The sequence below is a fragment of the Fringilla coelebs genome (genome assembly GCF_963513975.1).
Source record: "Fringilla coelebs genome assembly, chromosome: Z".
Taxonomy (NCBI): domain Eukaryota; kingdom Metazoa; phylum Chordata; class Aves; order Passeriformes; family Fringillidae; genus Fringilla; species Fringilla coelebs.
In genome coordinates, this window is record NC_140031.1 from 11,458,345 (window position 1) to 11,476,253 (window position 17,909).

Genomic DNA, 17,909 nt, shown 5'->3' on the forward strand with positions numbered 1-17,909 from the left:
TGACCTGCCAGTCATTCACTGCCGTAACAGAGTGCAGTCGCTCTGTCAGCATGCCACTTCCTTTGTCAGAGCTGCCATTCATTCTCCTGGCTCCAGGTGGTGTTCTCCCAGCTTGTCTGCTCTCCTGCCCATACTGTGCTCTTCCTAATGGTTCTTTCAATTTGTTTTTAAAATGCCTTTTAACCTGGAACACTTTCCTCCTGTTCCTCCTGTTTTTCACGGTGTGAACAGCCTGTTGGGTTAGTTCATATAAGTGTGCACATTATACCCTTCTCCTCTCAAGCCCAGACAGAGAAATGTTAAAGGAAAAATGTATAGTGCACCAGGACAAGGTGTTGGGGGGTGTGTGTTTTTATTGTTTTTTATTAAGTATTTCTCAAGGTATTAGCATTAATTCAGTAATTCCAGAAGTTGTGTACAAATCAAGTGCTCATGAACAGGCAGTCATGCTGGAGGTGGGCTGACTGATGTTAAAGAGAAAGCCACAGCTGTTGAAGTTAACTCTCCTGTGTGTAGCTGGGTGATAACACTCCTTCAAATACAGCTTTTAACTGCACCAGGTAGTTTTTCCTGGAGGCTGAAGACTGTTGTTAGTCCAGTTATGTGCAACTTTCAACTCCTTTTCCAGAGCTCATTTTGCTGTGATCACATGGAATACAGAAGGTTAACTGTCCTCTGTTTTCTTAGGAACTTGCTAGATTCTACTTAGAAGTCTTTTAGAGGAAATAGGCCATTGTCCTGATCATTCAGAGGAGGAGGGAGAGTCATCAAGTTGGGAAGTCATGTCCTGTTCTTGATTTAGCTGCTGAGAGGAATCTAAAAGATTCAGTGGATTAGGTTTGGAAAGATCTGAAAGTAGGGTGGGTTTTTTTTTTCTTTCAGTAGCACCCTGTGAGTGGTTTGCTTGTTTGTTTGTTTGTTTTAAAGACCAATGCGGGATAAAAAACTCCATCAAGCTAGCTGCAGTCTGCAAAGGGCAGTCTCTTAAGCCATTAACCTCTACAAAATGTGAGCTGGGAAAAGCCTTAAGTACGGAAAGTTTTGGCTGGTTTGGTTTGTTAGGGTGGGGTCTGGGTAAGATGAGGCACGTCATTGCTTAACCATGTGATATATGTAGTGAAGGTCCAATGGGGCTGGTACGGCTCTGAAATGGAAACCAGGACTGGAAAAATAAAGAAGAATGTTTGAAAGTACAGAAAATACTGTAAGAAAAGATGGTATTTTTTTCCTGCACTACTCATCTACAGATGAGTTTCCAACTGCTTCCAAGTTGCAGTTCATCTTCAGTCATTGCTTAGGCCCTGGCTTAAGCCATTAAATCCTTGAGAACCTCTGCTGCACAGCTTGCAGCTTACTTTTATGCATCTTTGTCTGTGCAATTTCTTTGGGTTGGGCTTTTGTTTAAGCTCTTAGTGGTGATAAATGCATGTGGAATCATTCTGGAGAGCCTGTACATGAAGCTGGTACTGATAATATTTCTCCTTTCTTTTCCTTTTGCTCAGACCAACGAGTGGAATAAGAATGACGATCGGCTGCTGCAGGCAGTGGAGAATGGAGACCCTGAGAAAGTGGCCTCCCTGCTGGGTAAAAAGGGAGCCAGTGCCACCAAACAAGACAGTGAAGGCAAAACTGCGTAAGTTCAACAAAACTTGTGATTTAGTGGAAAATCCCAGACCTAGAAGTGTGCCACTTCTGTGATTTAAAAACCAGGTACTGTCCGGAAAATGAAGGCATCTTTTTCTTCTGAAGCACAGCACATTCTGAAAGTCTTGATTTTTAATTCTACCTTTAAAATGCCATTTCAAAATCATAAACCCATTGAAGTAACTTGAAGGTTTTAACAATCTACTGGGTAGAGTGGGATCCTTTTAGGACAGGGTATTTTCAAATTTCATGGCACACTGTGGATTACACCCTCCAAAAGGTATTAATATTTGGGGATATTTTTTCCCATGGACATTACTTTAATAGGACAGAAATTAAGATATATTTTCATGCTAATGGGTTTGACTGAACTGAAACTATGGTGAAAGAGTTTTAAAATCTTGCAGATGCTAAGGATTTGCTAAAGGTTCCTTGTTTTGATTGAAATGTGCTAATGAAAGTTTTGTGTAAACGAGATTGCTTTTGATATATATATTTCATATACATCTTCTGTTCTTCTTCTTTTTCTCCTGCAAAGATTCTGAATTGGGGAAGATAAAAGATTTCACTAAGAAAGTTCAGCCAAAAGGTTGCTATGCTTGCACTCTCCTCTGTATGGCACAGAAAGATGATTCAGTGGATAAGTGAGAAATAGGCGTCCTGTGACAGAACAAAAACCTTGATAAAATTCTGGATAGATATGGGCAAAGAAGGACTTGGAAGGGCAGTAGAAAGCAGTTTATACCAAATTCTAAGTTCTGATAAATTACCTCTGGATTACATATATTGAGTCATACTCTGCTTCTTTCTTGGTCTGGTTCAATTTCCTACATCTGCTCTATTTCTGCTCTGCATCTGAGGGAATTGAGTGATGGATTGACTCATAATAACCTGCAATTTCTTACTGCAGAAGTCCAAGTCATCAATTACGTCAAGCAGGCTTTCTCCTCCTCCATACTTTAATAGGTTTTTAATTTTTAAAAGTTGCACACATATGTTTTTCTTCTGGCCATTGACTCTTCAGAATTACAGCTGTATTTAGCATTTCATGTTTTTTACAATCAGCATAACTTCAGACCTCCATTCTTAAGATCTTCTTAAACTGCACTCTGTATACAGTGTATCCAGTGTAACAAGTTTGCAAGTTTCATGTATAAATTAATACTATGGATTTATCAGGGGAACCACCCAAGACTGAATTTATCAGTATCTCTTAACTCTAAGAATGTAGCTAGGTATTGGTGCAACAATTTTTGAGCTTTACATGGTTACAATTTAAAATTCCCGTTTTCTTTCTTTGATTGCAGCTACTAAGAAGTCAGTAAGCATATATTTTTATGAATGATGGTGTTACTAATAATGCAGTTGCAAATACTTCTTTCAGTTGCTTGGAACAAATGTGAGTTAGTGCTATAAAGATCTCTGTTGCTTCTTGTTCTGTGTGCTCATTTGACTGTCATTTACTTTTAAATTTTTTTCTGTGTTGTGGTTTAAAAGGCAGCTTGAGAGAGAGGAAAGAAAAGCAGTGTTGCTGTGATACAGACATACAGCATGTCACGTCTCATTCTGTTTCCAGTGCTTTGGGAAATGTAGCAGTCCTGCTCAGGTTATTTCTGTCTACATTTTGAAAGATAGAGACTGACAGGTGTGGCAGCAATGACACTAACCTGGAGAGACATAGCTACCAAAGGTGGCCCAGAAATGTTCTCCAGCATGTCTTATTACTATTGGGCTGTGTATTGTTTGTGTTTTTATCACTCCAGAGTATTTTTTTGGTGTGTACAAAACAGAGTTCAGCCATCATTTCTGCAACATCTCCTACATTTGCAGTATAATGCCAGTGCTTCATTCCTGCCATGTGCCTGGGTGCCTGACACAGCTGTTTTTGCCTAGCCTCAGAAGCTCTGCGTAGAGACCCTTCTGCAGCCCAGCACTGAGGTCTGTTGGTGTGCTGGAAGAGCCTGGTGCTGGTTTGTTGGCTACCGCACCTCTAAGATCAGCAACTCCTGTGCTGGGAAATCGCAATCTGCGCAGGACTTTTTGGGAGAGCTGTTCACCCTTGTGCTCGGATTTCACAAAATCACAGAATAGTTTGCATTAGAAGAGATCTTAAAGATCATCTCATTCCAAGCCACATGCCACGGGCAGGGACATGCACATATGGCCATATTGCTTGAAGCCCAATCCAACCTAGCCTTGAACACTTCAGGAATGGCTCTTTCCACAACCTCTCTGTGCAACCTCTTACAGTGCCTCACCTTCCATAGTAAAGGATTTTTTTATTATTACTTCATTTAAATCCACCCTTTTTCAGTTTGAAGCCATTCACTTTGTCTTATCTCTATATGCCCTTGTAAAAGATCTCTCTCCAGCTTTATTGTAGGTTCTGTCTTAGGTTCTTGAAGGTGCTACAAGGTCTCTCCAGAGCCTCCTCTCATGAGCTTTGCACATGGAAAATAAGGCAGTGATTGGTGACAGCCACCATGGCTTCAGTAGAGGCAAATAATGGCTGACAAATGTGTTGGCCTTCTGCAATGGAGTCCTAGCTGAGGTGTATGAGGGAAGAGCAACAACATCATCTGCCTGGACTTGTGCAGAGCACTTGACACTGTACTGCACAACACTCCTGTCTACAGCCTGGAGAGACATGGGATGGACCAGTGCTCCCTCTCATGAGGGCCGAGTAGAGAGGCAGAATCACCTTCCTTGGCCTGCTGCCCACAGAATTATTGCATTATGGATGCAGAGCAGGGTATGATTTCTGGGCTGTGAGCTGACATTGTCAGCTCATGTCCAGCCTCTAGTCCACCAGCGCCCCCAAGTCCTTCTGGGCAGGGCTGTTCTGGGTCTGTTCATGCTCAGCCTGTGTTTGTGCTTGGGTTTGCCCTGACCCAGGTGCAGGACCATCTCTTGGCCTTGTTGAACCTCATGAGGCTCATGTGGCTTTGCTGGTTACATTTTAGGAAGTTGTCTGCAGTGCCGTCTGGGAAGGGTGTTCTATTGATCCCTGTGAGTATATATTGATGTGTTTGTTTGCTTAGTTAGGATGAAGCTGACTAACCAGAAGAACGTGGTGGATTCAATTATGTAACAGAATGCAAAATGTGATTAATGACTTTGGAATGTGCTTGAAAGCAAAAAGGAGAAACAATTACACATTGCAGTACAGGTTTGTTAGCTCCATCATTGTCTGTACCCTTAAGGTGTGACATGTTTCTTTTAAGACTTTTCTTTCTGTCTTTTTGTTAACAATCCTACAAACAAAATTTTCAGTGCTGTCCAGATTTTTGAGATGTAGTAATATAGTTCATTATTTTAAACAGAAGGTGGAGAGGATAATTTTTCATGCTTAGAGAGGTACTTTGAAGTTTTCATTTTATAATTAGATGGCTTCCTATTATAAAATGCTCAAACTGAAAGGAACAGAGACCAGCTCTGAGGGTATTCTTTATTGGTCCTGCCGTGTACAGTATGTATCATCCCACTGAGTCCTGCTATGATGTGCTCCAGCTTTGGCTCAGTTTTGGCCATTGCCTCCTAAATTTTTTCTTTGTGTCCTTTTTAGTCCCTGTAATTTAGGTCCTTTATTTTGTGACTTGTTGACATGCAATAAAATGGAGGTGCTTAAAATAATGAGGTCTAGGTACCTCATTAATTTAAGGTATCTACTATTAAGGTAGGTGTTTCTTAGAGATAATATTTACAAATTTTCATTAGGAGGTTTAACTCCTCAGCAGTATCTCTTTAAAAAAAGGTACTTAAAAAAGACCTTGTCAGACTAATGAAATTATAGTTTTTTAAGACTTGCTTGACTTTCCACACCGTCACCCTGCCTTTGACTAAGTTCTTTCTATAAAGAATAAATCACTTTTAAGGCCATGGAGCAAATCCACCTTTGGCATAAGTTGACACAGTCCCATTGTTGCTCCCACTTACATAGCTCAGACTATTGCCAAGCATAGTTGTAATAGAACCTATCTGGAAATCTGACTCTGTCATTGTAGTCTTAACTTTGCCAGATAGGTTGGTTGTTTTTTCTTTTGGTCCAGCTTCCTTAAACAAAAAAATGTGGCTTTCCAGCTTGGAATTTGATCATTTAAATCCACTTAAACTAACAAAAAAAAAGGTTTTCAAAAAGATCCTTTTTGGGAATGATAGGATTGGATACATTCATGTGCTGCACTTCCACAAGATCAAGTGTTCAAATGCGCTGTTATTTTAAGAAGCTACTGCCATTATTGAGGGGAAGTGGAGGGATGGGGGTGGGAGAATGATTCTGGAAAGGATTTACAGTGTATAAATGGTAGCACTTCCTTGTCCTGAAGTTATTTTGTCAGTGTGCCAGTCCATTACTGCCATGTTTGCATGTTTCTGAAAGGTACTAAACTAGAAATAAATGCTTTTGGCTATTAAGTGAAACAATAGATCTCTGTACATTTTTTTTAATCTGCAATTGAATCAGTTGTTCAATAAAATTACTCTAACAATAGTACAAAAAAGCTTTAGAAACCTCTGCAAATTTGAGCTTTAAGGACTCTTTCACAAAACTACTGCCAATAGCAGTTAATAGAAAAGATGTATTTTCATTTGAAAGAGACTGTTCATGCCTTGGAGGCTGAACTAAAAATAAATTTTGAAGCATATTCCAACTGCAAATACCTGATATTTATTATGTACATAGTATTCATTTTGGTTTTCTTCCTTTTGGATCTTACTGAATAAGGAGGTGGGGGCAAAAAGCATGAAGAACATCACTTTTCAAGAAGTAGTTAATGTTTTAATTACCTTTGAGACAAAATGTTTCCTTCTCTGTAATAATATTTACCTTAAAAGAAGCTATTGGAAGAATACATAAAATGATAGAACAATTTGAGTTGGATGGGACCCACAAAGATCATCAAAGTCCAAGTCCTGTCCCTGCACCAGACACCCCAAGAGTCACACCATGTGCCTGAGAGCATCATCCAGATATTTTGGATTCTGTCAGGCTTGGTGCTGTGACTACTTCCCTGGGGAGCCACTGTTCCAGTGCCCCATCACCCTCTGGGGAAGAACCTTTTCCTGATACCCAGCCTAAACCTCCCCTGGCACAGCTTCAGGCCGTTCCCTGAGGTCCTGTCACTGTCACCGCAGAGCAGAGGTCAGTGCCTGCCCCTTTGCTTCCACTTGTGAGGGTGTTGTAACTGCAATGAGTCCTGTCAGTCTCAGCCACTCCTCATACGGCTTCCCCTGCAGACCATAAAGCAAAGGTCAAGGGTCCTGCTCAGGAAATTCAGTTTTAGGAGTAAAAAGGGAGGATAGAAGTCTTCGGATTCCAGTGGGTCTGGCCAACAAAATAGCAGCTATGTCCCTGCCAACTAGGTTGAAGGAAGCACAGACCTTCCTAGGCACCGTGGGGTTTGGAGAATGCATATTCCAGAGAACAGTCAGGTTGTCAGCCGTCTCTGTCAAGTGACATGGAAGAAGAATTATCTCAAATGGGGCCCTGACTAACAAGAAGCTTTTGAACAAATTAAGCAGGAGATGGCCCGTGCAGGAACAGTCAGAACAGGGGCAGGATGTAAGGAATGTGCTGTACACTGCAGCCAGGGAAAATGGTCCTTCCTTGAGCCTGGGGCAGAAGGGACCTGGAGAGACTCAAGGATGACCTCTTGGCTTTTGGAGTCTGGGCTACAGAGAATTTGAGGCCAGCTATACCTCAGCTGAGAAAGAGATTCTGGGAGTTTAGGAAGGAGTTCGAGCTGCCTCAGAAGTGGTGGGCACTGAAGCACAGGTTGCAGAGCTTTATATATAAAGCCTGCTGGCTTTATGTATTGCTGAATGAGAGAAATGGACAGTGCTCTTCCTCTACACTGACTTGTGGATGTTGGCAAACACTCTGTGGTTGTGTCTGGACCGACAGAAAAGGAGCAATTGGCAGTGCAGAGGGAAACCCATCTGGGCTGCTGAACTCTGGCAAGAAATCGCTGCCCAGGTAGAGAAGTTGGCTGTAAAAGTGCATCATGTAGATGCACACAAATGCAAGGGTCTGGCTGCTGAAGAGCTGTACGTTGATTTGATCTCTGAGGAAAAAAAATTAATTTACTTTTATCACAGTATTTAATGTCTGATGGTCCAGATGGTCGCAATAATGTCTAGGTTTCTGAACATGGACAAAGTAAGAAAGACCACAGGGATCTCAACCTTTGTTTTATCTCTATCCAACAGACAGTTGAAATCTGTTTCTTATTCCAAAATGTCTTGTGAAGTTTATTTCCATGGGAGGTCTGGGTGTAAAAGCTTTTGTCTTTCTAAATCTTTTCTGAAGTTCTTTTTAGGTTCAAATCATGATTGTTCATTTTCTGTCCCCTCCCCTGCCCTGCAGCATTGCTAGGGATATAATTTAATTAAGATGTGGATATTAAGTTTCCTGAAAAATTGCTTTCCACTTTAGACAAATGCTGAGAAATGCTAATGAAACTCCAGGCCATGGTTGGATGAATGTGTCCACTGCCAGGATACTAAATTTGGCTAATTAACTTTCTATTATGTTCAGTATGAGCTGATTGTAAATGTATGGTGAGAGAGAATGCTTTTATCTCCACAACAGAGGAGCAATACTTAACTTTATTTCATAATCAAATCATGGCGATACATGAAGAAATCCACACTGCTTACAAACATCACTGTATTGACAATAATGCAGGCTTTTAAATGAGATCCATGCAGGGGAATTCATGACAGTGGTTTGTTCCTGGCTCTTGACTGAAACTGTGTAGACCATTTCTGATGGTTTTGACCCCTGACTTGACCCTTCCAACTAGGATTGGAAAATTTCATGATCCAGTTTTTAGTTCTTGCCTACACTTTTGACAGGACTTTAAATCAACAGCATCCAGGCTCTGTTATACGCATTTTTAAAGCAATTTTTATAGGATATTTTAGCATTTTTTTACCTTCATGTTATTAGGGAAAAAAAAAAAGAGAAGGGGCCATCTTCTGATGAGACAGAAATTAATCAATTTTAGTTGTATTTCAGTTACAAAGATCCTAAACTCTTTACTTTATCTCTTTAGCGATTTGCTATGTTATAAATCAAACAAATTCCATGTATTTAAAAAACAAACTCCCTATTCCATATAAAGTTCTCTGAGCATTAAGAAGCCTCCCAATGGATTTTGCATCTTACATGCATGGGGCTTCGTGCAGATGATATCTAAAGTTCAAAGACGAAACAATCAGTCTGCAATTTCTTGAGCCAGCTTGTGTCTTTTGCTCTAAATTTGCTTTTTCACACAGCTGATGGCTATTCTTAAGAGTTTTTGTATTTCATTGTCTTTTAGTGTGGCTGTCTTCTCAGAGGGAAGCAAATCCTCTTCTGAAGGGCCCTTGTACTCGTGTTTGGGCAGCCTGTGAGCCTCCTGCCCGCAGGCAGGATTGGCCAAACCTGTAATGCAGCATCAGACAGCCACTGGAATTCCCTGTTGATGCGGCTCCATTTGCAGAGTTGCCAAATACCCAGATTTTGCCAGACCTGGCTGGCTTTCAACAAGTTTGTCAGTCCCTTGGATCAGAGGAGAGCCTGGATGATTGGGAGTTTTTGTATGCCTGGGTTGAAACAGCTGCAGTTTGGCTCATGTGGAGGCAAAACCCAGCGCCCCAGTTTCCCGTGGGGAATGCTGTGGCTGCTCCCTGCACTTGTCCCATCTGAGCTAGCAGGAGAGCCATGAGGGAAGCATGCCTCTCATGGGTTGGGCCAAAATCAACCTCTTCAAGGCTGGAGGGGACAGGGTTAAGGCTACAGTTGTTTTTCAGATTTATATCTACATAATGGGCTGCAGTTGTTTTACATGTTTTTCAAAGACTTATGCAACCAAATGAGCTGTATGTGTAGATTTTAATTATACCCACTGGCTGTTACTGGCTTAAAAATGTTCTCTAATCTAGGAAGGGGAACAGACAGCCGAAACAGAGCAATGTGCAAATGATGAATTTACTTAAGTTTTTTTTTAAACTTCAGCCCGGGGTCTCAGGCAATAGACTGTGCTGGTGGCTGCTTATTTACTGGACTTATGTTTCACTCTATTTTCTGCTACCTTTTTTACAGGTCCTGTGTTAAGAAACTGCTGAAAGGTAGCTGGAAAGTAACTGAAAAATTTAGAAAAGCTCTGAAGTTGCACATGCCTGTGGCCCAGCCCCTGTTCCTCTTCCAAAATTTGGACTCTTAAGTAGTATAGTTATCTGAATACAAAATAAAAAGTATTTTGCCGTAATTATCCAAGAGTTTATTTTAAAAAAATATGAAGTGGTCATATTAACCAGTGGTCATATTAACCAGTGGTCTTTGAATGTGTTACAAATAGAATAATTACTATGAGTGCATGTTATTGCACTTGGTTTGCAAATATCCCATGAAGTAAGAGAAGCTAACTTTGTACAGTTTAATTAAAAAATAAGTACATCTAAACAGTTGCTTCAAATCTGAAGAGATGAGAAGTATTATGAGCATAAAAGGTACAGAAACATCAAGGACAACATCCTGAGCTATCACTTGTCAATATCCCTCAGGTTCATAAGGATATTTCTGCTCATCTTGGAGCACTAGGTGCAGTTCTTAAGTCTTGCTGGATTTTCATGCCACAAAAATATTTGGTTTAGATTAACCACTATTCAATTGCTCTCACTCTTTTGAGCCTTTTCCTGTCCTCTTGTTATGCCAACATGGTTCAGGATTACATTGCTCCAATGTTCACGATTTTCCATATGCAAAGGTGATTATCAGCAATTGCTGACCCACAGGCAGCAACACCAAGTGAGTTGTGTTGGGAGGATGTAGTCGTTGCTCTCATTTTTGGGCTTAATTTTAACTTTGAACTCTGTTGGGCCTTGATAGGGCTGAAGATGGTTTTACCCAGTTTCTGGAAGAAGGTCGTCTTTACCTGGGCATATCCTCAGGGATTTCACCCTGTGCTAAAAAGATGATGTACCATTAGGCATGTATACTGAGAAGGCAACCTGTTTGGACTTTATACATGGGATGTGGTCTTAAAGAAACTATCAGAAGTAATCTTCCCTACTTCTCTGCCTTCCTTGGCTTTGGAGGCTCAGGCCATGCTGCACAGATTTCTGGGCTCTTTATGCTTTCTGAGGCTTCGTCATTTGTCATACTTTTTAAATTTTTCTACCCTACAACTCCAATTTTTTTTTTACTGTTTAAAAGTACTACTTTAAAAAGTAATACTTTTTACTACTCCAAAAATAAAAAAAGTATGTCTAAATTTCAGACTTTCTGTCAACATCTAGGAATGCCGTAAAGCTTCTGCTTGCGGAATCTCTGTTGCATTTCGCTGACATTAGTTCCTGAGGAATTTTAAAATAGACACTGTGCAAGAAACTCTATGTGGTAAATCTAAATTGTGAGCACTTGTGTTTACAATTAATGGTACATGGAAGGAAAGTCCATAAATTTCAGACTTGAAGTGGGAGTTTGTGTTAATGTGGTAATAGAGTTTGCCAAAGAAAACTGTGTGTGAAAATGCAACTGCTAGAGCACAACCTGAGAATGAAAAGTGTAAAGTTACTGGGGATCCCAGAAATCTCTCTGAAGAGCAGCTGGGTGGATATTTTGCTGAATTTGAAGGCCAAAATCAGGAGACTGTAGCTTGCCAGCTCCTGTGTTGCATGATGCAATTGCTTCTTTTCTATAAGGAAACAGCCATTAAAGAGGCTTGCCTTTTATTCATGTCCTATAGCTTGAGGTGTGTATGATTGAAACAAGATTTTGATGCTATGATGCAAAGATGGAAACTTTATATGAAAACTGCATTGTTTCCATTTCAGTGGTGGGTTTTTGGTTTTGTTGGTTTTTTGACAGTTGTCCCAAAATACATGCTAACACAGAAGGGGCATGCAGGACTTTTGTTAGAGGGTTCTGTGTGTGCTGGGGCAGGGCAGATGCCATCTCATATTAAAATAGAAAGACACAGGCTGTGTTCACTTTACTGTGGCTGATGCTAAAGGGGAGAGAGGGGAAAAAATCTCACACAGCTCCTGGTAAATCCATACCTGCCTCTGTCAACTTCTTAAAATCTTGCACTGCACTCTAGAAGTTGTTTGCAGCAACTCATTGACTGAATGTTTTAAAACTCTTAAAAACATTATTTTCTCAGCTTGTACTGGTGTCAGCTCTGATTTGAAAACAAAAAGTATTTCCTTTCTTCCTCCTAAGATAATTTTTGAACTCTTTTGGCTGCATGTATGCAAGTGACAAGATAATGATATGTATTGCCACCATTAATGAAAAGCCACATTTTTTGCAGTTGCTTTTGGGAGTAGGTAAAATGGGTGCACTGTGAAGCTGGAATTTTTATTTGTTTAAAGAAAATAATAAAAATCCCCAAAGAACTGTTAAGTATTTATAGTGATTACCTGTAGATGTCTGAGTTTCTTTTAAGACAGTCTGATCTGCCAGACATCAGTATGGCTGCTCCATATCTAAATTACTCGTTCTCCCTACAACATATATTGTCCCAAATGAATGACAGAATCTTGGTGATGCAGTCAGGAAAAGATGAAGATCCCTTTGACTTTTATAGCAAAAAAAAATATCATGGTTTAATTTTAGGTTTAAGGCGAAATTCTACATGCTGCTCCTTATTTTTCAAGGACAGATTGCCTCTGTGCTGTGTGATGAAACAGTGGAAGGCAGCTTTGGTTTTCAACGGGTTTTTTTTCCTGCGCCAGCTCACCAGCCACACAGTTACCTGCCTGCCTGTGCTGGTGCAAGGAGGAAGCACGGCCCAGAGAGGGCCTGCAGAGGAATGCAGAAGTCACTTCCTGTTTCGGAACTGTTATGGAGCTTTCCTCATCATTTAATCTGAGGGTGGTAATTTCTCTATTATTAGGTTTGGGGTGTGTCAAAAAGGGCTTACTTTCAAAGTTGTTTTAATGCTGATAAATTCTCAAGCCCTTCACAGATCAGTAAACTGTATTCTTCTACAGTGACTGGTCATGGTCTTACATGTGAGAGGAGGCCACACTGGACTTCCTCCTGTGTGACACCAGCTATTCTCTTCATGCACAGAATGTGCTGCTCTAGTGGTAATCCATGGACCTTTCTCCTTCAGGTCAGGTCTTGGTGCTTCTGCCACTCAGCCTGTGGTGGAAAGCAATCAAAAGCTGGTTATCATCTACTGTATTTATTTTAGCTGTTGTTATTGAAGGAGGAGTTGAGGCCTTGAGGGATAGCACTGTAAGCTAGGTGCTGCTTCTAAAATATATAAAAGCTCCAATTAGTTCAGAAAGTCAGCCACATTATCAGTCACTTTGTGGCTGAGGTAGCTGGTGAATTGCTTGCCTGTCTGATCTGGTAGTATCAAAGCTTAAATGTGTTCAATTTCCTTTTTTTTTTTCTTTCATTTAATCAGCAATACAAGGTCTCTATGCAGCTTTATATCTTTGTCATTCTTGTTTGTTTGTGTGAAGGTATTGGTTGGTGGGGAAACTATAAATCATCAAATTGTTGGAAGGCAAGTTAGACTTTTTAAAAGTAAACAAAGGGTTGACATCCATTAGAAAATGAAGAGGAATGATCTGCCTTGGGAAGGGATGTTTTTACTCAAAATAAACCTTGACAATGAGTGTATATGAGTTCATAGTGTTTTTCAAACATTATTGCACTTAAAATATTTTCAGAGCACTCAGATTGAAATTACAGAGAACAATAGTATTATACGCTTGCATATAAGTTTGACTGGGTTCCATGTTTGTCATAATAGGAAATAGTAAATACAATATTCACTTAGCATCCATAATTTAGCCAAATTCCTTATTGGCTTTGGATTTTGGTAAGTGTTGAAGTGCTTTCAGGCCTTGGAGAAAATCTGTGTTGCGGAGAATGTTAATTCTGGCCAGAAAAACTCTGGAGCATGACCTTGCCAAACAGAGATTGAACCCTCTGATTGTGTGCAATTCTTCTGCTTTTTCCCCCCACCGTTTTCCTTTTCATAAATGATAATTTCTTTTTTAGAAGGTTATTGTCTTAAATTAAGACTTGATATTTATTTTTTTCTGATTTTATCATGTTTCTCTTTCCTGTTGTGGTACTTTCCCTAGATATATGGACCACCCAGCTATTTTAAGCCAGCTGTCAAAATACCGTTCAGTAAGAGGATTTGTAGGAAGCAGCTCTGCAAGTGGTTAAGCAGAGAACCTGAATACAGCAGAGCCATGTCTTACTGCTAATACCACCCTAGCAATTGCCATCAGCTACAGTTTTACAAGTCTAACCCCTAAATATGGATTATTTCTGTTCTACTTATGGTGTAATGACTTGTGCGAGTTTTATGCGAGCTGAGTAGTAAAAATTGCAGTCCTTTTTCATTTGAGTTAGACTGACATTTAAATCATTTTTAAAAGCACTCATTCTTGGTCTTTTGGCAAAGACTGGCCTTATCTGAACTCTTGTGCTTTGTCTGTCAGATGCTGGTTAAAGAAGTCTTCATTCTCTTGCTGATTTAATATTGCGGCCAAAATGTGGAAAAGGTCATTTGCCCAGAATAAGGCATGGGCTTGTTTAGGACAGATGTAAGTGCTTCACCCGTTGACGCCTCATATCTGTAAAAAATCTGCTGCTTCAGAGTAGTTCAGGGATGTCATACACAGCTGTCCTCTCTGTTCAGGCAGCAAGCATCATAAAAAGCCTCTATCAATGTGGAGGTCCTATTTGAGTAACATTTCAGGTCAAGAAGTTTGAGGTCTTGACAAGATTTTGAGGTGATAGCCTTGTAGCTGTTCTTCAGTTGAACCCCAACGTCATAAAACTAGTTAACTCTTACTCTAAAAGTTTGTTTACAGCAACTGGGCTCTACATTCCTCACAACTTACATAATTTTTCACCTTTTCTTGTTAAGTACTGAGTAATTATGACACCTGTACATTCCCAGTAGGAAAAAGCAGTGTCAGCCTACTGATCTTCCATCTGCTGCGGAGGTGGGTCTTGAACCACTGGGAATGGTAGCTGCTTTTCTGCTCACTGAAATGTCTGTATACAATAAAAAGAGACCATCCCGCTCCTCAGGAAGAACAGAAATGTTTCACAGCAATAAAAGTAATCTATCTCAAAACAGTTCAGGCTGGGCTATCAAGATGTGGCTCTAAGTGGCAGTAGCAGTCTTCGCTATTGTGAAGGGAAAATTAACTATGTTGTAATGGGATTTTCAGCTGAATGAGAATCCAACCCTCAGTCTGGCCCTTGGTCCAAATGAAGTCTTACATGTTTGTTTTTGTTTACCTAAGTCATTGCACAACCAGGAAATGGGAGGAAAAGTTGTTTGCTTTCATACCAAGGAAAGTTTATTCATAGGAGATGCAAGTAAAATGCATCATTCCTTAAGGCGTCCAGATGGTGAGAACTCCAGTATTTGGAAATCTGCAGTTTTTGCCTCAATATTTTAGGAAATTATGTAGCTTGTTAGGAATTATTCTGAAATGAATGCCTACAGTCCTCTTTGTTTCAAGAGCCTGCCTTGCTATATAGGATTCCTCAGTATTTGCTACTCAAATGTTTGGGTTTGGGGTTTTTCTTTCTTTGTTTTGAGTCGGCTGTTTTGTTTGTTTGGTTTTTTTAACTAAAAAAAAAACTTAAAAAAAAAAAAACAAATGAAAAAAAAAAACCACACAAATAAAATTCCAAACCAAAGCAGGGGCTATTAACTTTAAAATCAGAATTGCTTCTTAAGGGGGAGGGTTTGTCCAACACTAATAGAGTTTAGCTTAAATATGATTGTAATAGGTTCATTCCATTCTGGAGTTGTTCTCTCTATAGAGCAGGACTCTGCTTAATAAATCAGCAGTTAAGTAACCATATCCCCTATTCCCTTCCAATTGCTTTGAGACTGTTAAGAAAAAAATATCTCACTACAGGTTTATGTGAGGGATAGTACCAGAATAAGGATGCAGAGAGGAGACACATTGCAAGCCATTCTTTGTGAAATAAGACATCTGTGTGTGTGATGTCTTGTTGAGAACTGCCATGGGAATTGTTTTTGTTGGTGGGATTCATGTGTTCATAGGAGCATAGCCTGAAAGTAGTTATTTTTAATTTTCTCCGATTTTTTTTTTGCAGTCAGATTTTACCTAAATAAAACTTCTTTAGCACTTGCGTGTTCATGTTGCATTTGGCACCGTACTACAAAGTCTGTCCATAAAATCTCAGTGCCCCAGATTTAGCCAAGTTATTATTATTCAGGTATTTATTATTACTATATTGTCAAATGTAAGTTAGCCAAGTGTGTGCTTCACAATCTGCCTGATATGTAAGTGAATTTGATTGTATTTTGTGTTTACACAAATGTATCAGAACGCGTTTTGGTATTTTGCTGGTATGTTGTGCTGGCTAAATTAGAGGTGTTGGAATTTGTCAGACTCCTCTTGTGTCCCTCCCTCAGTCATTTTCCCAGAGCCTGAGAAACCACTTCTTCCAAAGAATGTTTACACGACTTTTGCATTGGTCACCAAGTACATGAAGTTTTGATTTTGAATGACTGGAGAACAGACAGCAGCAGCACTTGGATGTGTTAACTCTTCAGTTTGTTTATGGCAGTAGAATTCACAGGAAGAACACATAGAATGCTTTTGTATTTGCCAAGAACGGTTCAAGACTTAAGCACTGCCTGTCTGCCATTTGCAATCAGCAGCAGCCATATAGAAGGAAGGACTCCTTCTAGGACGTGAGGTATTTGCTGTAATTGATAGACAGCTCTGTTCCAGGACTTCTCCTGTTTTGATTAATTCTCCTCTCTTTTGCAGATATTGTCTGTAGATCTCTTTTTCTGCTGAGTTTTCATGAAGTCTATGGCTTAGAGAAACACGGTGTTGTAGGTCACAGACTCTGTGTCTGAAATACCCATTTCATTCCTGCTTGTTGTTCCAAGTTTCCCTGGTTAGCAGGCTGAACTTTCAGTGTTTGCTTCAACACTTAAGGGAAGCAGTTGTTCAAAATATAAACTCCTAAATGTAGTAGTTGATGTGGCTCTGTGATTTATGATGTTTCTTTTACATTCCAGGGGAAAATCCCTTTTACACAGGGGTGGATAATTTAAAAATTATTACCTCCTTCAAAAGATATTAGAAACCATCCCAGGAATACTGGCTCTTTCAGTTTCGTGCATGTTTGATGATGGTTCTAACTTTCCACACACAAAGAAATAGTAATTAGAAGTGTTTTGTCCTTAGTTTTTGTTTAATTTTACTCCCACTGAAAAACTGCTCTGTGCGCATCAGGCTGATGTTGGTAGTACTCACATGGTAGCAGGATGTCTGCCCATATCTTAAAACTTGACAACATTGGCATGTTATGCATCAGGAGGATATAAACTTCTCTGTTTTCAGAAGCTTTCCCTTCATTTTTGCTTCAGGGCAAAATGAAGTCAGCAGCATCTCTGTAGCACTGCTTCTGTGAATCTTGATGTACCCAGCCTGAGGATGTCAAACATAAAATCTCAGCTGTAAAAAGGCTTGAATTCAGTGTAATTTCTTTGGTTTACATCTTAGGTAATTGATGCTTGGAAATGCATCCTGCCGTGGTGTGGTTGGTAATGTCTGCAGTTTCACAGAGTTTAAGCAAGCAGGTGCTTGGGGTGATCAGAAGAATCACAAGTAGAAAAAATACATCTCTGGCACAATCTCCCAAATATTCAGTAGCTTTGATTTCTCCTGGTGATAGTCACAGTAAAGTGTTTTCCCCCACCCATGCACGAAGGAAAGATGAGCTTTATAAAGAACAGTGCAGAAGTACAGCTTGAGGTAGTTTAATTAAGGAAATGCAGAATCATGTTTTAGAGGAACTAAATTTTGTGCACTGAAAGGGGAAAATATAACTAAATCTGACTAAATCTAACTAAATCTGACTACTCTGACTAAAATATCTAGAATGAAGTCAGTTATTATGATTGTTTCCTTTATTAATTCCCTAAGCCCAGGCATTCTTTGCGGTTATATTACATCACTAGGGACATAAGTTGAGAAATCATGTGAGACTAGATTTACATAAAGTATATGATATGAGCTGATGAGACAGCAGCCCATGTAAAATCATAGAATCATGGGGTTGTTCAGGATGGAAAAGACCTCTAAGATCATTGAATCCAACCATTAACCCAGCAACCCATGTCCACCACTAAACAGTGTTCCCCCACCAGTGGCTCATCTGCCTGTCTCTTAAATATGTCCAAGAGCCTTCCAGGGATGGTAACACCACCAGCTCCCTGGGTAGCTTTTTCCAGTGC

At 39.9% G+C, this 17,909-nt stretch overlaps 1 protein-coding gene across 2 annotated transcripts in view; it reads left to right on the forward strand.

Moving 5' to 3' along the window:
- RAI14 (retinoic acid induced 14) overlaps positions 1-17,909 on the forward strand; it is an 85,716-nt gene that overhangs the window by 46,931 nt on the left and 20,876 nt on the right. For both annotated transcript variants that reach the window (XM_084224608.1, XM_084224609.1), the window contains exon 4: positions 1,503-1,633. In XM_084224608.1, coding sequence (XP_084080734.1) covers positions 1,503-1,633 — 131 coding nt within the window. The remainder of the gene's footprint in view (positions 1-1,502; positions 1,634-17,909) is intronic.